The following is a 21,684-nucleotide window of genomic DNA, read 5'->3' as shown; positions in this document are numbered from 1 at the left end:
TAGCCATTCTCATGACTTCTCTGAAGCACCCTGTTCTTTCTGTGCTTGTTTACAGCCTTTGCTGGAGTCACCCAGAGCAAGCCAGAGCTGCTTCTTGGGAGTAACTGCTCTCCTACACAGATTTTGCTCAGCTCACAGCTCCTGTGATGATGTACCTGCTGTGCAGGGTGTGCTGAGGATTCTTGGGAAATTTTTGGGAGGAAACTGCACTGTGCAAGATTCAGAACATCTCAGTGAGGTATTGGCCATACAGAGGCATATGATATAGTGTTTTACTCTTCTGTACCCTTTCTGATCTAGAACTTGTTTGATGAAAATGGCATTCATTGGATTTCCAGAAAGCCATGAATACAAGCTTTGTAAATTGATATTCTTTGCAAGGATGGGCTGATAAAGTTTTGTAACCTAACAAGTACAACCTATCAGCATGGGTGTTCTTGTTGTGGAAATAATACCCAAACTTCATACCGTTGGTCAGTATAAAGAACACTCATCTGTTGACAAATTATTATTTTAATTTGCTTATTGTGCCCAGAACTCCAAGATGAATCACTAAAAGGTCAAAATACCTGTGATCAGAAGGGACAAAATATCAAAGTACTTGAAGAACTTTTACAGGACATCAAATGTGTGACTTCTGCTTTTCCATTGCAACACAGCCTTTTAATAATGTTTCTGTATTCCACCAGGTCTAAGCCAGATTCTACTTACAAGTGCTCCATGGCATTAGAATAGAACAGTGCTCCATATGTGTCTTGTCTTCCCAGTGAAGCCACAGTATAGCTGGTACAACAGTACAACAGGGGCTGCAGTAAACTCCCCAAATGAGCAGGAATCATTTTAAACACGGCTTTGCACAGAAAATGTTGTTGCAATAAAATTTAATGTAGAGCTGACAGCACATGAGAAACCTTCTATTCCACCTTGCTCTGTATTTACAGATGCAGCTGGTGTTGAAAGCCGTCGGAAACGCGGGACTGGCAGCGGCTTCACTGGCTCCTGTTCTGAGCTCCTGTGCTTCCCTGAGCAGTAATCCCATGGAAATCCGCCTCGCTGCTATCCAGGCCTTCAGGCGCGTTCCCTGCTCTGTCAGGGTAAGTGATTCATTGCCAGCAGGTGACTTCCTGGCACTGCTCCAGAGTTTTGACTTTTTGGAATAGCTACGAAACACACACAGAGATAAGGAACAAGTGCAGATGTGTTCCAGCAGAACCCCTCTGCTGCTGGAGAAGTGGGCAGGACCCCCTGAATGAACAGACCTCTGATGTGCTTTGCTGTAGCTGAGGTAACACATCCAGTGACTGAGGCACTGTTTGTGACTTCTTTTTTTGTTTGTTACTTCAGTTGGATGGGTTATGGCTGAGAACCCACAGTACTTGATCCTTCCCATAGTCTGTTCCAGTGTATAATTCCCTGAAATATAAAGTATTAAGGTGAGAAGCTTGTTGTGATTTGCAATACACTGTCATAGTTAGAATATTTTGTTAAATGGTTTAATGGAAGAAAATCAAATAACTTGATGCTAAAAGGAATGGCAAAGCCAGGAGTGCTGGCCTGGGCAAAGCTGGCAGCCCTGCTCTAGAAGAACAACAGGTTTCACGTGGACTTGCACTTGGAGAATTATTTTTCTGTGGCCTTTTAAAATTTAATTGCAGCGTGGATTGGCATAATTCACTTGTTCTGTAGTTATGAAGCTTGGTGTTGATCCTTAGACCTGTTTAAAGCACGAAGTCTATATGTTGTCATACACCCCATCAAATGAACTGCTAAACTGACACCCCATGGGTGGGCCGGGGGGTGTTAAATACTAATAAAAATGTTACTAGTATCAGTCACTAATGTCTTAATTCCTGGCAGTTCACCTAAAAATCATATTTGTTGATACTAGGGAAATACTGAACAGAATAAATTTGTTGCAGTCCTGCTCTTTGACTGAGACCAGAACTAATGATCTCAATAGCCTGTGAACAAAAATGTGTCCATTGTTGTCTGTGTCTGAGCTGTGGCATGTGAGAGAAATATAACAGCCAGGTCTCTCCTGTGGTGAAATAAAAACACCTTCAACAGTTGTGCTGGCAGGTGAGGCTCTGTTGCAGAGTCCTGTATAAATTACTCTGTGTAGGATTCAGAATTCAGGTCATAATGACAGTTTATTCAGGAAATTTGTGGATAAGGTAGTATAAAGAATATGTACAAACACCTGTATACATATTGCATATCTGACTTTGTCAGATGCAAAGCAATAGCTATCTCAAAAATCCACCTGGACCTGGAAGTGCATACATGAGGTGTTCTAAGGGAGTAAGTTGTAATTGTCTTTATTTTTTCATCTTTTTCTCTTAGAATGATATTTTAGTTCAGTTGTATCAAGCAACCAGTGAAGATGTGGAAATAAGAATTGCTGCTTATTATATGGCAATGAAATGTCCACATGAAGAGTTATTTAAACAAGTACAAGAGACTTTGCTGAAAGAAACATCCAGCCAAGGTTAGCCAAGCAGCTACTAGAGTCTGACATGTTCTTAAATGATACTTTTAAAACATTTGTTTTGCAGGTGTGATGGGACCAATCTGTAGAAATTTTTATTTTATCTTAATGCTTTGTAGATCGCTTTTAAAAGATCATTTGTATGATTGGGACAGTTTATGTTGAAATTGTCATATTGTTAGTTTAGCAACAGTCAGTAGGGACTGACTTTTCATAGAATTAATTCCCCCTACTGGCAACATTTCATTAGCTGAAGGCTCTTGAGGAAGATGGGTGGAACATCTTTGTTGCTCAGCACATTAGAAATACAAAGGGATAACTGCAAATTGCATTTTGCCGAGAAAGAAGCGAGTGGCAGAAATAATACTGCAATATTCTAAAATGGCTTCACCACGTTTAACAAAGAATACCTCTAGACTAATCCTTTGCATTTAAATCTGTCAAGAAGAAGCAAACACGAGAAGGGTCTCTGTGAGGTTGTTTGCAGGCTGATGAAAGCAGGCTGTGTCTGCACTCAGGTGTGGCTGGGTCCTGGCCAGCTCCACATTTGAAGCTGTGCATCCATTTTACCAGGATGTGATATCCTGCAGCAGTTAAGGAGTTCAGGCTCAGCGTTGTGTTCACCTGATGATGTGGTTTGTAGTTTGGAGGGCACTTATTCCCCTCTGTTCAGAGTTCAGACAGAGAGAAATTGCATCCACCTGCGAAACCCTGTCAAGGTGTGCCCTCAGTGACTCTCCTCCCTGTGGCTCCATGCAGAAAATTTAATCTGTCTGATTTATGAAGGAGCTCTACAAGTCCATCCAAAATGCTGTGTGTTTTAAACAATTTAATGCAGTACTCAGGAATTTTTGCTGTTTTCCTTCCCTTGTCTTTTGTTGATGTGACACCTAAATAATTTATGTACTAAACTTCTGAATAACAGGTGCTTTTGAGGGCATAGAGCACATATTAGTTTTTAGTTGCCACCTTCAGAAAAAGAAATTTGAAAAAAAGAAGTTGTGTTGTGCAAAATGCAGTTATATCAGTATTCAGTGTCTGGAGCATATCTTTTATCTTCAGCAGACAAAAAAGCCTCTGTTTAAGAGCCAGACTCCAGAACATGTGGGTTATATTTGCCTCCCACAACACAGCACATATGTGACCAAACCATGAATCCACACAGTGTCACACAGAAATACTAATTCTCAATCACAACTGTTTAACTGTATGTGATTTTTTTTTTTTTCTAATTGAAAGACTTTTGGACCTGTTGTACATTGCACAGTATAGAAAGACTCTTTGTCTTGGAATGGTTTCTTTGTTGTATGACAGTTTTCTCTTATAAATCCAGCAATGTTGTTGCCGATGTTCATGCATTAATACATTAATAGACCTCCTGGTATTTGAAGTTGCTTAATGCTTACCTTTAAAAGCCCATTTTTATTCCTGCTTATAGTTTTTAATGGTTACTTTAAGATTTGCATGTGCTTGCTGTCTATCCCAGACTTAAAATTTAATTTTAATGTTTCAGTACACTGGGTCAGTGCTTTTTCAAGTACAAAATGAGGGACGCTGCAAAAGTTCAAAATCATCTCTAATTCTGTTGCATTCCTTTAAATTTAGTGTACCAGATCCTCTGCAAACAGTAAATAAATAGGTTATTCTTACACCCTTGCCTGCCTAGGGTAGCTGAGAGGCATAAATGAAATTAGGGAGTGAATAGTCCCTCACATACCATATTGGAAAGAATAAGACAGTATTTCAATGCATTGACTGTGATAAAGATGGGTGCATCAGACTGATTTTAATGGTGCTGAAAACGAATGAATTTAGTTGTGGTCAGAGGAGTGGCTTAGAATTGGTGTAAATAAATGAAAATATTGCCTGTATCTGTTTTTAAAACTGCTTTAATTTTTCTCTAATCTTCAAATGCTTTTCTTTACTTTTTTAAACAAAATTTAAGTGGGCTCCTTTGTTTGGAGTCACCTCTCTCAGATCCTGGAGACAGATGATCCACTAAAGGAGCACCTTCGAGATTCTATTCCTGATGAAATCCTTAGCAGAGATTTTGAAAGGGAGGCATGGAAATACTCCTCATATTCTGATGTCACGTTCCACTCAGGTATGTGGAGTTTTAGAACCTAGTGCATTGTAGCTTATGGGTTATTAAAATCCCATATGGCTTTTCTGGCCCTTTGCATATTGCTCCGTGTTTAATTCCTATGACTTACATTTGCATACCTGGGTGCTATTAAGCTTGATTCTACTCTGCCCTTAATTGGAGTATATGAAATGTAAGTCCAGCAAACCTTGAATCTTTGCCTTTTGTGAGAGAGGAGACTAAGAACCAATAAACTTTAAAGATTATTTTTGTGAACACCAACTTTTGATTCCTTCCTTAGTGAGCTTCCTTTGCAGCAACAGGGGATTGGGATGTACTTTTTTTCTCCTGATTCATGTACTTGCTTCCCTTTGTATAAGAAAATATTCAAACTATTTCCTTCCTATTTTGCTATCTGTTCATCATTTGTTTTCAGTGAAAACACTAGATAATACTTTTTAGAGTAACATTTTGACTTTCTGTCCATTTCTTCCAGTGCATTTGTGTATGTTATGTACTGTAAATGCTCTTCTTTTGATGTTAGTGAGATAAAATCCAGTAATATCCAGTAAATATGGAATTCCAATAAATGGAAATCACTTACAGTAATGTCTTTGCTGTACTAAAAAGTTAAATAGTTCCATCTACTGACAATGTTTTATTCAGCATCTTCTTAACGAGCAGAGTTACAGTTTTCCAAAGAACTATGAGTTTTGCACAGTGTATGAGAACAGCTGATCTCCAACTGACAGACATCTGGTGTTTTCCATTGCAGCTGGTGCAGGTGCAAATGTGGAAGCATCAGTGGTGTTTTCTCCTGCATCTTTTCTACCACGCTCAGTCATGACAAATCTGACTGTTCACCTTATGGGACAGGCTGTAAATCTACTGGAGGCAAGTTTGTAGATTTTTTTTAACTGTGTTTTTTTATCCCCCTCCTCAAGGGACACTTGGTGTATTGAAGTAAAAATAAGTGTATTCTGTTTTCCTATTGTGGTTCCTTTAGCAAGGTGTGCTTTTCAGTGCTACAGCACAATTGCCCCAGGCTGGTGATTCCTCTGTATTATAGATTTAGTCATAATAAGAGCACTGTCACTCTACTGGTACCATGCACTAGCCAAGACAACTCAGCTCTTGTTTAATACAGCTCAGACTTTCATGTGTAAATGAACCAGTACTTGAATGGAAAAGGATTTTTATTTTGGACTGAGTTTTACATAATCAATCAACTAACTTTTGTGGAAAGATTTAATATTAAAATATCCAGTACTGGATGCTGCATGAGGTAGAATGCTAAACTTTTTTAGCAAATCCTTCACTGTTGGTTGCATCTGGTTGTCTTTTTTAATCTCTGCTTGTAGAACTCGACATGGCTTATGCAAGTCATTGCCAGGCTTTTCAAGGCTGTAATTGCTTTTCCCTAGGTTGGTGTACGATTGGAGAATGCTGAAAGTCTGGTACAGAAGGCTTTTGGGCAGAAATCTGCTTCTTTCAGTGACTATTTTTTTGGAAACACTGATGAAAGAAACCACAAATCAGAAAACCCAGTGGAAACAGCAGGGAAAGTCAAGCAGAGGAAGCTGAATTTGAAGCGATACAGCCCCGCTGATCACCTTGTGACCAAGAGTGGGAGGCCAAAGTTGAGAAAAACAAACCAGAATTGTCTTGGTAGAAAGTACAGCCAAATGAGTGAGTTAGTAAAAAAGGTAACTGACTCTGTAGATCTTGGAAAAATTAATGACATTCCCCAGTTAAGCTGAGGGCCTCATCTTGCACTGGACTCCCTTTGCATAAAGCACACGTGACTTGTCCTGCTCACTTGCAGGAACTCAACAGCTGCCTAAAATACAAAGCAGCAGAGAGCCAGATCTTCAGTTTTTCAGGGTGCTCTATTGTCTCAAAACAATGATTCTCAGCCATGGGAGTATGTTGCCTGTGTTTTGGGCTTCCTCTCATTATTTTGAGCTCTGATCCCCTTTATGCTGGTGTCCTGTTGTCTATTGACTGCTTTGGCACTGTAAACAGCTGCTTGATGTTAAGTTCCTGTTGTTTGTGATCTGACTTCCCAGTTTGATGTTGGATGTTACACTGACCCTTTGTGAATTTACCCATATTTGAAAAGAGCTATGTTCTATGTATATAACAGGAAAGCTCTGAGAACTGACTTCAGCTGTTGATGTGTTAGCTGGAAAACTTGGGGACCATGATTTATTCAGTTTGTCTTAGATCATCTCTCTTCTTGGGGCTCATCTTCGTCAGGTGTAAGCTCATGATCATGTGTGTTGCTGTTGTATTGATGCACAAGGGGAGAAAATGCAAAATCTTTACTTCTTAGCAGTTTATTTAGCAATCATGGCATCCCTAAAGTTGTATTGAGATTGCATTTTTTCAAAGCTTCACCCGTTTGTGGGTATGGATTGCAATACTTCTTTGCCAGTCATCCTGTGACTGGACATGACCTGTGTTCATAGTGGCAGTCAGCTTGTGTGGTGTGGAGCTGAATTTTAGCTGGAAAGAACAGGTACTAACCCAGGGCCTTAAGTGGTCTTGAAGTATTTGTAAAAGGGAGTCTAATGTCTCTTTACTAAGAGCCTGCATTGAGGAATTGTCTATTATGAGTTTGAAAGGAAATTATAACATCGTTCTCTTTGATTTCTTTCTTGATCACATGTCAGTTCACTGAGAGAACGGTGAGAAAGGAGACACTGAAATGTGAGCTAAGCATGAAAATCTTTGGAAATGAACTTACCTTCTTAGATTGTGAAGATTTAAGAAAACAAATGAAACATTATTCCTTAAATTTGGCTGAGTTGGCTGTCAGACTTCTGAAGGTAAAAGGAACTTTTTTCTATTTGAAAATAAATATTTTGAGAAACTACTTTCTGACAGATGTGTAAAAGATAAAAAATATTACTTGTTGTTTCTCTGAATTGAACTCTAAAAAGTCCAGTGTATATTTGGTTTAAATATACATTAGTATATTTACATTCAGTACATTAGTCAAGGACTTGTTCTGTCATCTAATGGCTCTTATCTCTTGCTTCTCTCATTCAAATCCATCCATGCTTAAATGAAAAATAATTCTTTCTTTAGCTGGGGTAGGACTAGTGTCTAACTCATGCCATGGCCAGATGCAGGCTTTGGGCTACTTTCTTCCTGATGTCCCAAATCAGCTCACTTAAAAGCATTTTCACAGCAGACAGATGCAGTCAATAGTTATAACTGGAATAATTGCTGAATGATGACTTTATTGTGCAAAATAAAATTCTGGGGTTTGTTTGTCTGTTTTCACCACAGGGTCAGGAGGTCCAGTTTAATAAAAGGATGAGTTTGGCCACTGAAGAACTGCAGTTTCCAGCAATTTCAGGCTTTCCTGTTCAGCTGGCAGTCAATGCCTCGGCAGCAATCAACATAAAAATCAAAGGGAATGCGGATTTCAAACAACACTCCAACTTCTTTCTGAACGGGTATATCAAGCCAAGGTAATAACTGCTGCATTGTGTCACTTCCACATATTCCTGATGTCAAGTAGCAATTCCTGATGTGGAAGTTTTCTGTGAGTGTCCCTTGTAATCAATTAGGAGATTCCTGAAGAACAAAAGCAGTCATCAGCCTGAATGGTGGCCATGGTGTGAGGGCAGCAGTGTTTTCCTGTCCTGCCTGTCTGATTTTGAACTCTATTGCTGTATTTCATGCTCAAGTCTTGGTTTAAATCCCTTACTTAGGAGCTATAGTAAAACTATACTTCAATTCGTATTAGAACATGTATGTCTGTACATACAAATTTTTCAATTATTTCTGAAACAAAATAGTTCATTATTTTAATCACAGAATATAGTGTGTTACAGAAGCAAAAGCTTACTGAAGAGGTTTAAATTAAGTACTTTAAAAAGAAAATGTTTTTTATAGAAGGATATGTCTCTGAATCTTTCAACAGTGCATTTGTTCAGCTTTCTGTGCACATGGGAACTGTGGGGACTGTGGGACAAGCTGGTCTAGGCTGGTTAACAGGAATGAGGACATCTACTAGTCTTGATGGGGGAATCCAGGTGAAAAAAGGGCAAGAGCTCAAAGTTTTCTTGAACACTCCAGAAGAATCTATGGAGATAATTAATTTCAGGTAAGATTAAGCAAAGGCATCACCAAAAATAGTAATCACATTAACTTTCTGGAATCAGAACTGAGCTGACAGGTTCATTAATAGAGAAGAAACATATTTTGTCAGAAAACAAACTGTTTCAGTCTGACTCATAATTCAGATCTGTCATTCAGAAGAAAAAGAAGGGGAAATTATTTGGTGCATTTTGCATTATTTTACCATAAAAACATTCAAATCAAAGCTTTATGATAAAAGATATAAATTATTTTTTTTCATATTCCTCTGTTTCTTCCTTCTGAATGCCAGTGCTGTTTCTGGAACTTTAGTTTCTGAAGAATCTAGTTCAAGGTATTAAAGTGGTGGAGGAAAAGCTTAGCATTGCTTCTGCAGATGGTATTTAGCAATACCAGGTACAGAATGCCATTTAGGGAGAAATTTGGAGTATGGTAGTAACAAGGTGTGTTCTAACCCTTCTGGTGAGTTTTTAGTGAAGTTTTGAGGTTCTGAAAGAACTTCAAGACTGAAACAAAACTGGTGTCCACACATAGCCTAAGGGAAAACAAAGTCTCTAGAAGCCAGGAAGCGAGTGGAGTTCAATAAGCTGACCACAGCAAATTGCTCAGAACAGAGAAATCTTATACTGACTGTGAAGAACTGGAGATGAATTCTCAAGACAGTGACAGGTCACACATGGAAACTGTGGATAAAAATCAGTGCTAATGAGTAGAAATCTAGACTGACCTTAGCAGAACTTCCTTTTTCTTGTTTTTCACATCTGAGAGAAGGTGGCATATAACTGAGAATTTTGTTTAAATGTTGTTGGAACTTCAGCATAATTGTTTTTAAGTGACTTTTCACAATTCTTGGTTGTAGCTCTAAACTCCACTTCAGAGGGGTGGATGAGACAGAAGAAAGAGATGTTTTCCAAGACCACACAGACACCCGATCTTGCACCAGGGAGGAAGGTGAGCCCAGCTAATAGGTTTGTCTCAGAAAACCTGATCATTCTGAAAGATCCAAATCAGATAATTTTATTCAGTAGAGTTCATTTTTTATATACTATTTCTAAAAGGTCTTCAGTGCAATGTTCCCTTGTATGTTTTCTTTGCTTGTTGTTCTAACTGGACGTTCAACTGTTGTCTTCCACCAGTGTCAGAGATTCTTGGCTGGCAGCTCTGTTCTGAAATGTCATACCCTGCCCTAGCCAGTGGTTTGGTTTTCCCCCTCACTGGACCCTTGAGAGTGGCTGTCATATTAACAAAGAAAGACAGAGGCCTGCAGCAGTACGTTGTGGAAGCTGCATATAACTATATCCCTCAGGTACCTGTGGTGTGTTGTGCTTTGGCTTTAGTTTGAGTTTATCACTCTGATGACAGAGTGGTATATCTCAGTACTGCATATTCAACCAGTTGTATTTCGTGGTTTACATTATCATTAATTCATTCCCATTTTTGTGGGAAAATATGTAAAAAACAAATTACTGATATTGATAGTAGGTACATACTATTTTTGTATACAAAACAGCCCAGACAAACAGTCTGTTGTCTCAGTGTCATAGATTGTTTTGTAATTGCCTTCCCAGTGACTAATGTGGTTGTCCTTTCTTTCTTCCAGGAGAATTCATGGATCCCAAATGAAGCTGTCTTTCGCTTCTTCATTGGGACTCCAAAGTCAGACTTGAAAAGGGATGTTGGTGTTGATCTCAGTTTTAGTGTCCCACAGAAGAAACTCAGAATCCAATTTATACAACCTAAGAGAAAAATTGAGATTGACGGTAGGTAGGTTTTTCAACTAAGAACCTGATCATCAATTAATATCAGTTAGGAGAACTTAATTAGAATTAACTGAGAAATATTAATATATTTCAGTCAATAATCTAGTGCTGAACTGCATTTTTGTGTGTTAGGCATTCAATTTACTGCTTTAGGTAACACCCATTCCCAGTGGCTTTTGCATCTTGGTTTACACTATATTGCACAGTCAGAGGTTCAGTACCTGGTTCGTAAACCCATGTTAGACAAGAAAGCTGCTACCAGAGTAGATGAAATTAAGGCTAAGGAACATGGTGGCTTGTCCTGTAATCTTGTACATATGCTGAACTGGCCTTACTATTTTTATTTGCTGTATTCTGTTAGTTCTGATATGACACTACTTGTTGCCAAATCAATGAAGTAGTGACTATGATATTGTTGTGCATTCTAGTAAAAAGTAACATTTCAATCACAGTGTAACATAGAACACAAAATGAACAAACATGTTGATAAAATATAAAGTGATAAATACATGGTAGACAAGATATTTCAGCTTCTTTGACATACTGGTCAGGTGATGTTTTGTGTTGATGTATTCTATCAGATCACTTATTTAGAATTCGCCGCTTCATTTATTTTTGTTTTTTGATCCTGGTTATTTTCAAGTGGATTACAAGGAAGATTTACCTACACTGTGCAAAGCTTTGTGTACACAGTGTTCTGAGCTCCTGAAATGTCTCCACAGCACAACTTATAAGTTTTAGCACAGACCTAAAGTTCCAGAATTAACTGGGATTTTTGGAGAAAGCTTTGTTACCTCTTCTCAATTAATAACCTCAGAATGTCCTTTCAAAGTGACAAGAGTATTCTGAGAACATGTTGAAAAATGCCTGTGCAAACTCTGATCCTAATTTTTTTCCTTTGAGCTGATATTTATTATGGTTTTACTCTGTATATATGTTGTTCATAACAATAGCAACTGTCATCTTGGGTGCAGTTTTATGAAGCACCACTGAACATCGTGTGCCCAGAAAAAGTAAACAGTTTTATTTTTCTCCAAGGGAGGATTGAGTTTTCTAAAAATTCACAAATTGGACACCTGGAGCTGATAGTGGATGACCGAGACGTGTATTACATTAAGGTATGTTTTTAGTTCATGAGCAATCCATCAGAGAAATTACCAATTCTCTTTTTTACATATTTTTGAGATAGCCTCAGTGCTAAATGGCTGCGTTTTAAAAGCTTTTAAAGCTTGGCTTCTGCAAGTCATCTAAAGCAATTTTTTCACATTCAGATGTATTCAAAACCTTGAGGTTCCTTGCAGCATAAATTCAGTAGAGAAATTCACACACACTCCTGTGGCCTTTGGTCACAAAATTTTTCAGACCTGTGTTCTGACCATGCATGACTAGTTCTGAGAAAGGCCAGGCTAATTTCCTCACTTCTGTGGACTCTGTAAGAATCCCTAAGATATCATTATTTATTACAGAAATTTTGTGGGGGCGGAATAAGTAAGAGAATGCCAATATTTGAATGCTGAAATGAAAAAGCAAATTAAAACGCAGGTGGGAGTTTATCACTGAAACTCTACTGACATTTTTGTTTAAATTCCAGGACATGAACAATTTTTTCATTATGCAGTTGATGCCCATAGCAGGATGCCATGTCTTAAGTGAGCCTCCAAAGCCAGTTGGTTTCAAACACTGTATTTTCCTACAGTGAGCACGTTATTTACCAGATTTTTTTTTTCTAGAGTAATATTTCAGCAAAGATTTTCTGAATGTTTCTCATGAAACCAAACACTAATTAGCATTGCAGACTGTTGCATTTGCATCTATTTCAGCCTAAATCTCTGTGAGACTGCCAGTATTTTCAGTAACACCATATTATTTTTTGGCCCAGTACTGCAACATTCTTAGTGGTTTCAGTCACTACTAAAACCAGCGGGAGCTGAAGGAAATAGTATCTCACAGCACTGTGATTTTTGTGTAACTGGAAAAACAAATCCATCCTTCCTCCTCATTATTTACTAATGGCAAGTTTGATGGTTTGAGGGGAGGTGGAAGGTTGGTTGTTGGGTGTATAGAAAAAAAAACCCTTTTCTTTCTCTTCTTGTCTCATTTCTGAAATGCCCAAGTCTCTACTATTGCTTTCTCAAAGCTTGATCAATTTGTGCTGTTGAGTGGCTTGGAGTTTGATTTTTTTGTTTGTTTGTTTTTTTATTCTAGGGAATGACAGATTTGCAGGTGCTGAGTGCAGAGCAGAGATACATGACCCAGCTGGAGGTAAAGCTGATAAAGCAAAGCAGTCCTGTCATTCTGTCAGGAAACATCACTAAACAGCTTGGCAAGAAGATAGCTTTCTCAGTATCCCTGAATAATTTATTGAAGGATGCTGCATTTCTTTCAGGTTAGAGGGCAGTAAGTATTTGACATATAAATGCAAGTTCTGGAGCCTTTATATGTTAGGGTTGCCTGGTTATTGACACCTATTCCTAAAATTCCTTTCAAATCAGTAAAGACTGCTTTTTACAATTATTACCCTTGATCATAGAATAATAGGAATTACAAAATACATTTTTAAGTCTGCTTTGAATTACTGTTGAAGAGGGTGGAGGAAATAAGATATAAGGAATCACTTAACAAAAACATGCCAAACAATATCAGCTATTAGGACATTTCCTGCTTTCACTTTTGTTAGTATGAAACAGTGCAGAGACGTGCATTTGTAACTAAATGTTTTTTAAGATCTGTAATTCTAAAAATGTTGAAACTTTTTTTTTTCTCACTAGCATACTAAAAGGAAAATATAAGAGAAAGGTATCAGAAGGGGTTTTACTGTTTGTATAACATCAGTTCATTAAGAAGTAAATAATACAGTGGAATAAATCAGTAATTTAAATCTAAGGCTCTCGTTTTTTCCTTGGTGTTCCTTACTGTAGCCTCCATGTGGCAAAGACATTGAAATGTCACAGGATTATGCAGTATTTTCAAATAAAACTAACTTTTACAGAATGCAAAATGCCAGTTTGATTTTTGGGAGATCATCTCTTGGTGAAATCCTTGTCCTTTTGCGTGGATTGCCGGTGACTGCATCAAAGCCAGTTCTGGTCTGAGTTCAGACTCTTATCCCTGAGAACTGGGTTGCACCAGTAATGCTACTGCAAAGCCACAACCTTGCTCTGACTTCATATAGAGGTCAACATCCCCATGTTCACATGTTAGGTCTTGGTTAATTAAAAGATCAGTCTGTTAGAAGCAATATGTGAGAAGTGTGTGGTGCAGGCTCTCTGTGTAGCAGAGAGAGACTGAACATCCAGCTCTGCCTCTTTTTTCACCTGCTCACTGCACGAGGAGTTTGTCGTGGTGGCGGAGACGGAATGAATGCAGTTGTGGTTTTCCCCATTGTAGCATTCCTTTTACTAACTAAACTAAACTAACTTCAAGTCCTACCACTGCATAATCACTTCTACTCTTTTTGTAGCACTTCTGGAGAAAAAGGTGGATGATAAGCTGAGACAATACTCTTTGGAAGGGGAGACCTGCCTTCCAGGCGTTCTTGGAGCTCACGTCATCGCTCTTCTCCAGCAACATGAGGGCTTGTGGTCTCACAGTTTGAGGATAAAATATGGGATCCTAGGTACAGTGAAAAAGAAATGTGTGCTTTCCTTTGGATTTGTAGGATAAATCAGCAATAGCTGTAAAAGCAGACAAATCTCACTCGAATGTTTTTGAAAAATGGAGGCCTTGAAGCCAGCACCAGACTTATGGTTTTGAAAGTTTATTTCTGATTTATTTGAATTGGTAACTTTGTGATTTAACTTGAACAGGAGAGGCAAAGAATCCTCGTCATGAATGTAGTATGAGGCAAAATATCAAAGTGGAGACAGGTGCACATGGAGTGTACAAAGTGGATATTGGGCACGAATTTCACTGTGTGCAGACTCCAACCTACAATCACAAGGTAAATACTGGCCCAAGCACTTGTGTGCTGAGTGTCCTTGTGTCACTTGTGTGCTGAGGGGCTCAGTACATGTAAAAGAAAGCAAAATTCACAGGAAAAATGCAGTTTTCTGTTCTTTAGGTTCACCTGAAGCATGAAGCGAGTGCATCTTGGCTTTCCTCCCAGATGGAAGTGAACTATGGGAAACACTGGGATGAAAAAAACAACAAAAAGAAACTGCTGATCAGCCAAGCATTTAAGAACAGTTCCAGTCCATCTGTAGTCAGCTATTTCATGGAGGTAATCATGATGAAGAGTAAGACCTTCACTTCAAATATACAACAGATGAAATAAGAAAAACAAATTTAAATTAATTTATTTATTAAGACCTTTTTTTTGTAAATATGGTATGTATTAATAATACAAGTCAAGTACTCAGAGCGGAGGTAAAAGCTGTGACCTTCCTGCTACTCTGTGTGTGTGTGTTAAATTAGACAGTTCTGAAGGTGGGATCCTGTTTTTATTTAATTTGCTTCACTTGTTTTCTAGTTTGCCCTGCAAGTCCTGGAAAAGCAGGTGAATTACAGAACCCAGCTGCAGCACTTGCACACCTCTAAGGTGTATTTGCAGAGCAGCACCAACTTTGAGGTGCAGTACAATGACCACGTGCCATTTGTGGCTGGGCTGCAGTGGAAGGATGCATCCAGAAATGGCCTGAAGAAGTGGGAAGGTGAAGTACCACCAACCATTTCCAGTCTGTGATTAGAAAAGCTGGCATCAGAAGGTGCTGCTGGGCTTTTCTGAGGTAGTTTTGCATGGGTGTAACAGAATGAGAGAGGTGTTGGTTGGAAGGGAGAAACCATGAGGTTATCCAGCCCAATCAGGACTGGTTTTGTGGCTTTGTGTAGCTGAAGTTTTTGAAATCTCCAACTTCCCACAGCCTAGCTGGCTGGCCTCTTCCAGCAATTCCATTTATTAGCAAACCTGCCTATGTGTTACAGTGTGCCATATGTTACAGTAGTGAAGGACATTAATTTCATTATATACCATCCAGAGATTTTAGTAACTGGAAGAGAATAGGTTGGTAGTAGCATTTTAGCTTCATTCCAAAACCCCAGCATCTTATCAGCTTGGTTGCTGAGTTGGAGTCCAGGTAGCTTGAAATCTCATGTTTCTGTCAGCTCTAATATATGTTCTTTCCAGGTGGGTTAAATCTAGACACCCCATGGCTGTATCTGTATGCAGCTCACAAACTACATCAGCCTCAGAATTCTGCTTATTTACTGACCACAGAGCTGACAACTGGAAAAGCTCTCTCCATTAAGAACCTCGTAGTGGAACTGTTCTATAAAGATCAAGGCAATGAAAAGGAAGGGAAAGTTCACATTTACACACCAGCTACCACGTACCTGCAGGTTGGTAACACGGTGCTTCATCAGTGCGTGGCTTTGATGAGAGGGCTCTGTGACAGCTCTGGCACTCTCAGCTCACTGCAGGAGCACTTGCTCAGGGTGCTCTGTGAGCTGCTTGTTTGAGAAACTCGTGCACTGTGTCCCAGCTTATCAAAGGGGATCTCAAGATGCCTGTGTTCTTCTGTTGTCTATGCTTGAATGATAAGCTTTTCTTCTCCAGGGCAGTCAAATCAGCACAGCTGGGGCTCTGTATCAGCTTCCAAAAAATGTTAGGACCATCAGCTCTGCCCATCTTTGGAATGGGTATCCATTGCTCCCTGGGCAAAGCCCAAAACACGATGGCAGAATTCTGCCTAGGAGTGTACACATAGTCATTACTGTTTTGAAGTTCTTACCTCCATCCCTTCCACGAGCTAACAGTTTCAGGAAGCTGGAAAACTGGATCATCATTGTAAGAAATGTTTAAAATTTGTCCTTACTGATACGAAACAGCTGAGAGTGTCTTTCCTTTAAAAAGTAGGAACGATACCCAAACTGCTAAATTAAGAGTCAGTGATTACCTAAATTCACTAATTTTGAGGCACTGGATTTAAAGGCCTGAGAAGAATGTAACTCTCCTCTTCCTGGAGAGCTTTTTCTCTCTCCTTTGCTTAGAGAGAGTAAAATAAACTTGGAGATTTTTGTGACAGTTCAGAATATTTTCATAATGGAAAAGCTGACACACATTTCAAATAGTTTTTGCAAAGATCACTCTTTCACCTCTCAGCTGCTGGCACAATGGAATGCTGTCTGTCCTAGCTAAGCCAGACTAATGTCTTTGTTTTTCAGGCATCGACATTTAATCGTCTCGGGAGGAATGTTCTGCATAGCTATGGTGAAATGATCTCTCTGTGGAATCAGCTTGTGAAGAATGAGATTCATTTGGAGAATAATGAACGAGCCAAACTTCTCTGCTTTAAGATAACAAGTACAAAACAGGAATTTAACTTAACAGCCAGCTATCAGAATCTGCCAACGGTAAGAAAGAAAAACAAATGCAATTTTTTTTGACTAGGCACTGTGTTTTTTTAGTTCTCCCACCTTCCTGAAAGATGTTATTGTTAGTGTTGAAATTTAAACGCTTCTAGTGCTGCATTTATTTCTGCCTGTTTTGAAAGGCTGCGGTGTAAAACTAGGTTCCAAAAGAAAACAAACAAAAGCTTGTGTAGTGTAATTTGGAGTACTTCTCACCTATTTGGGAGGCTAATGCAGAGAGAAAGTCAGGGAGGAGGGACAAAGAGGGACTACATGACTAGAAAAAGAGCTGTAGATGTGATTACTTACCACTTGATGCAGAGGTATGAGAGGTGTGGAAGATTCTACTGTCTTGGAGAATCGGAATCTCTTGCCTGCTAAGTGAGCATGGTAAGCCTGGGTTTATGTGCTATTTTAGGCTCTACATCCCTTCCAATCTGAAAATAATTTTTGCTTTGCTTGATGTCTGTGGCACAGGAAGGGTAACCAGCAGTTTCTCCTTGAAGGGGATACTTTGATGAGTTACTTTGTCCATTTGTTCCTTGCAGGAAGTCTTAAATCCACAAGCGTTTTTCTAGACATAGCATTGAAAATCCAATTAGTTTTTGTTTGACAATGTACCAGAGCTCGCTCATATTGCAAATTGGTGACACTCAAGTGATATATTATGGGGCATTTTTCTTCTGCTGAAGTCAGTTTTCTACTAATGTCACTTTTAATCCTATGTAAATGGAGGTCTGGATGTAACTGCAGCACAAAGGGGTTGATCTGTGAAATTACTGCCTTGCTGCAGCCTGTTGGGCAGTATGGTTTCTATATTGATGTTTCTGAATTCGAATGCAGTAAATCTGATGCAATTGTCCTTTATTCTTCTGGTCTTGTGATCTGAGTGCAGCCAAAGAAGACAAACCTTTCTGTGAAGATTGTATGGAGAGATTACAAAAGTCTGCCTGTCATACTGGAGCTGGAAGGTCAGATAGAGGAGCTGAAGAAGGAGAAGATGCTCTATCAGAAACGTGGAACCCTCCATTTCAGGTTCAGTTGTCTTATTATTTCTATCTGTGAAGAATGTTTTGGCTTAAGTTTAATGTGCATCTTGATGCTCTTGGGGAATGTTCTGGGCTTTACAAGGTGAAAGTGCCACATGCACAAAGCCTGTGCTTTGTCACATCTGGGTCTCTGGACTTGCTCAAGCACAGCAGCTTCATGGGGTGGAAATTTGCACCATTAGCTTTTGCCCTCTTTATTGAAATGACAGTGAACTAAGCTGTCAAAGGCAACAGGCCATGTGTGCTGTGACATGTTTGTTGGCAACTCCATCAGGTTTATAGCCTCCTTCCAGGAAAAGAGTAGGATTTATGGTGTGTCCAAACTTGGAAGTCGTGAGAAGTTCCAAAATCCAGATCTGATCCTCTGTGCCATCCAGATGCCTTTTTCCTAGTCTTTGGGAATAATATAGCCATTCTAAAGCCAAAGATATCCTCTTAAAACACATGACAAATGGTCTTGTTTGGATTTTGGAATGTTTCCATTTTCTGATGAGAATGAGTGCACTGCTTCCAGATATTGGCTGTCCCTGAAATTTCTCTCTTCATTACCCATTATCAAAACACAGCTTGAAGGCCTTGGGAAAAATGTATGCTCAGATTTGAGGCATCTGGATCACCTCCAGGGACACTTCAGCTTTCTTAAAGCACAGCAGGACCAACAGGAGTGCACAGGCTGCCTTAGGAGCCACTGTGCATCTTGGAGGTAGCTAAAAAACTGTGAGGCATCCTTTAAGTAAAAAAAATACATAAATGAAGAATGAAGAGCTGTACCAGATATCCTGGCATGTATAAAGGCAGTCCAACATCTGCTTATAAAAGTTTGTGCATGTTTCCAAGATATCTGACTAAGTAAATGTGCAGAAATATTTACTGTAGTCCATAAACATTACACTGAAGTAGTAAACTACTCCAAGAGCTATGTAGTGGCTGAACATCTGTTGCACAGGATTCTTGGCATGCAGATGTTGTTTCTACAGAAAGCACAAAATGTGGATAGTGAGATTTTCAAACTTGCCATAAGCTTTTGGACACTGTCCCTGTTTGAAATGAAGTCTTGGCCATGCAGGTATATGAAGTGTATGTGCTGGTTGTGCATGTCAGAATTTGAGAGCATCACCCTTTCCAAGCCTTTTCCAAATCCAGGATGGAAACTCTTTACACACACCAGAATTCCTGATAGTTTGTGTGAGGTTGTAATTATGCTCTGTAATTTCTTAAAGGTCCTGGGTTTGTGTGTTTTGCTTCTGTACCTGACACCCTGCTGTATCTGCAACTGAAAATTTTGGAGTTCAAGTTGAATTGATTTCTTTTTGTAGTTGTCTATTAAGATCTTTCTACACTTTGTTTATTCCTTGTTTTTTTTTTTTTTTTCCAGGCATCCTTTTAAAGTGCCCTTTCTGCAGAGCTTCCTTCTGCAGGAGACTTTTACTGTTGACAAAAAGCAAAAGCACTATTTCATGGAAACAAAGGTTTTGATAAACGGGGTCGAGGAAACAGTTCAAACTCTTATACTTGGTTACCAACCTGAAAACCCCTATGTGAGTTTTCCAAGAATTTCCTTTAATTCGACATACCAAAAAATTCACCAAATTAGTGATTTATTGTAGGTATTTTATGTTCCTGCATTTCCTTTCAAACTTTTTTTTAGATTTGTGCTGGCCTAACTCATCCTTATAACCACAAGTTGTTCCCCAAAGACGTCGAAATATGCATTTTAACTCTAAGTCATCAAAATGTGAGTAAATTTCCCATTGAATTCAGTAGAAGGAGAGATTAATTATCTGTTTATTTACATTTTATTGTCTTTCAGATCTAACTTGCTATAGGTCTTTAGTCCCTCACCATGTAACTGCTGCATCCAAAATGTTCAGAGGGTGATTGTGTGCTTGGTACCTCCTTAATTTTGTATAATAAAATGTTGCATAGTAATATATGATGAGAATACTTAATATATTATTTTTAGAATATTGTTATACGTGGATGTTGTTAATAATAACAAGTACTGGGATAGAATGGATTCAGGGTTCTCAGCCTTATCTAGCTGTATCTATTCATCTTTCTTACCAAATACAGTTGTTTTTTTCCTGCTTTTCTCATTTCATTCTGAGCCACAATGTAATACCTCACAACTCTGATTTTTCATGATGTGGAGGGATGACTCTCTCATCTTTCATAATATACAGGGTTAATACTCAATGCAGTTCCCTTATTCCTATTCTTAACATGTAGGTGAAGAATGAATTTGAGACTATCTTGAAGGTGAATAAGGAAGATGTCCTCAACTTTCTAGGGAGGTATCAGAACAAATCCAGTGATGCTGATTTTAGACATCTTTTGCACATGAATATGACACAGTCATTCCAGGTATTTGTGGTTTTCACTTTTGGCATTTTATTTTTTATGTCTTGGTGACTCTTTTACTGTATTGTCTTTAATGTTATAATTGTTTGATGCTGGTAAATGTCCTAGTCCAATCAATTCCTGGCCCTGCCAAAGACCCTAAGTATCTCAGCAGATTAAATTATAATCTGTATCAATAATATCTCGTAAGAAACACACAGACCTTTTGTTTTCATACTTTTTAAACTGCATTTGATTTGTTTTTCAGTACCTTTGGATAAAATTGGTAAAATTTTATACACACATTCGCTTATGCCCATGCTCCACCTAATGCTGGAAGTTCAGATGTTAATTCACATGAAGTAGCTGTTGGGAATGCAGTGTTCTGTTCTGACATTTTACTTTGTCAAATAGCTTGAGTTTCCACAGGCAATGGGCCTCAGTGGGGAGCTGTTTTCCAGGCAGAATGAACTGGAGCACTTTGACTGTGGTGTGAGTGTAAAAGCCATCATCAACAAGAACGTGTCTTCACAGGTCAGTGCCCTGGTTTTACAGCCCTGTTGCTTGAACCTTGTAGCTTTTGCATTCCATACACACAGAGCTGTGTTGAGTCTCTGCTCACATGCATTAGGAATACATGGAATACAGCCTGGGAGCTGTTAAACTTCTTGCTATCAACTGCTTTGCAGCTGCTTTTCAAGCATGGGAACACAAACCTATGTGTATGCTACACAGTTGGTCAACTGATGGAACTCAGTGAGTACAGTAGAGAGATATGAATTATTAGGGAAATGGTTAAATTTTATGGTTAGAGGTTTTTCTGGCTAGATGGCTACCTGTGGTTGGAATAGGTGGCTTGTGTTTTGGCTGAAATTCAGAAAACTCTCAAAGTTAAGTTAAATTGTACTTAAAATTCAGTGTAGTTCACAATTTTTTTGTTGAAAGCTCTAGCATGGTGACAGGGTTGAGATAAGGACAGGGAGGTCATGTACCCATTACCTTCACAGACAAAATGAACTCAACTTGGGCAATATTAATTTAGTTTATTGACAAATAAAATTATAGATGGTGAGACACAGAGATGAAAACTAAAAACTCCTTTTCTCCTCTGCTCCCCTCCCTGCTTTTGCCCAGTCCCAACTTGCTGTCTGCAGTCTTGTTGCTCAAACTGATGTTTCAGTATTCTGTGCTGTAATCTGAGATCCTTAATGTCCTGTTCTTCTTTTTCTCTGTGTGCAGGCCCAGGCAGCCCTGAGGAGTTATGGTGAGAGCAACTTCAATGGCTCTCTTCACCTTCATTCCAGTGGAAGGGACATGCTGATGCTGGGGCTCGATGTGAACAATGAAAAGAGGAAGAATGGCAGAGCTGTTGCACTGAGGGCTTTTCTCCATCAGACAATCCTGACAAACCCAGAATCGATACAGCTGCAGCTCATTGGCAAAATGTTTCCATCAAGGTAGAGGAATCAGAATCTTGGTCAACTGAGGAACTGAAGAGTGTTCACT

The 21,684-nt window shown here is 39.0% G+C and overlaps 1 protein-coding gene across 1 annotated transcript in view; it reads left to right on the top strand.

Moving 5' to 3' along the window:
* The window catches only part of LOC116795019, a 62,510-nt gene that overhangs the window by 7,271 nt on the left and 33,555 nt on the right, over positions 1-21,684 (top strand). Inside the window, exons 7-32 of the mRNA XM_032704312.1 lie at positions 56-238; positions 942-1,094; positions 2,344-2,488; positions 4,434-4,592; positions 5,347-5,465; positions 5,996-6,277; positions 7,247-7,402; positions 7,869-8,053; positions 8,509-8,691; positions 9,544-9,635; positions 9,821-9,990; positions 10,285-10,444; positions 11,483-11,562; positions 12,650-12,830; positions 13,905-14,060; positions 14,251-14,384; positions 14,505-14,663; positions 14,913-15,093; positions 15,567-15,778; positions 16,604-16,792; positions 17,685-17,824; positions 19,214-19,376; positions 19,487-19,573; positions 20,068-20,202; positions 20,593-20,712; positions 21,418-21,635. Coding sequence (XP_032560203.1) covers positions 56-238; positions 942-1,094; positions 2,344-2,488; positions 4,434-4,592; positions 5,347-5,465; positions 5,996-6,277; positions 7,247-7,402; positions 7,869-8,053; positions 8,509-8,691; positions 9,544-9,635; positions 9,821-9,990; positions 10,285-10,444; positions 11,483-11,562; positions 12,650-12,830; positions 13,905-14,060; positions 14,251-14,384; positions 14,505-14,663; positions 14,913-15,093; positions 15,567-15,778; positions 16,604-16,792; positions 17,685-17,824; positions 19,214-19,376; positions 19,487-19,573; positions 20,068-20,202; positions 20,593-20,712; positions 21,418-21,635 — 4,142 coding nt within the window. The remainder of the gene's footprint in view (positions 1-55; positions 239-941; positions 1,095-2,343; positions 2,489-4,433; positions 4,593-5,346; positions 5,466-5,995; positions 6,278-7,246; positions 7,403-7,868; positions 8,054-8,508; positions 8,692-9,543; positions 9,636-9,820; positions 9,991-10,284; positions 10,445-11,482; positions 11,563-12,649; positions 12,831-13,904; positions 14,061-14,250; positions 14,385-14,504; positions 14,664-14,912; positions 15,094-15,566; positions 15,779-16,603; positions 16,793-17,684; positions 17,825-19,213; positions 19,377-19,486; positions 19,574-20,067; positions 20,203-20,592; positions 20,713-21,417; positions 21,636-21,684) is intronic.

The sequence above is a fragment of the Chiroxiphia lanceolata genome, chromosome 16 (assembly GCF_009829145.1).
Source record: "Chiroxiphia lanceolata isolate bChiLan1 chromosome 16, bChiLan1.pri, whole genome shotgun sequence".
NCBI lineage: Eukaryota > Metazoa > Chordata > Aves > Passeriformes > Pipridae > Chiroxiphia > Chiroxiphia lanceolata.
Note: the sequence above shows the minus strand (reverse complement) of the source record. Positions and strands in the feature narration are given on the sequence as shown.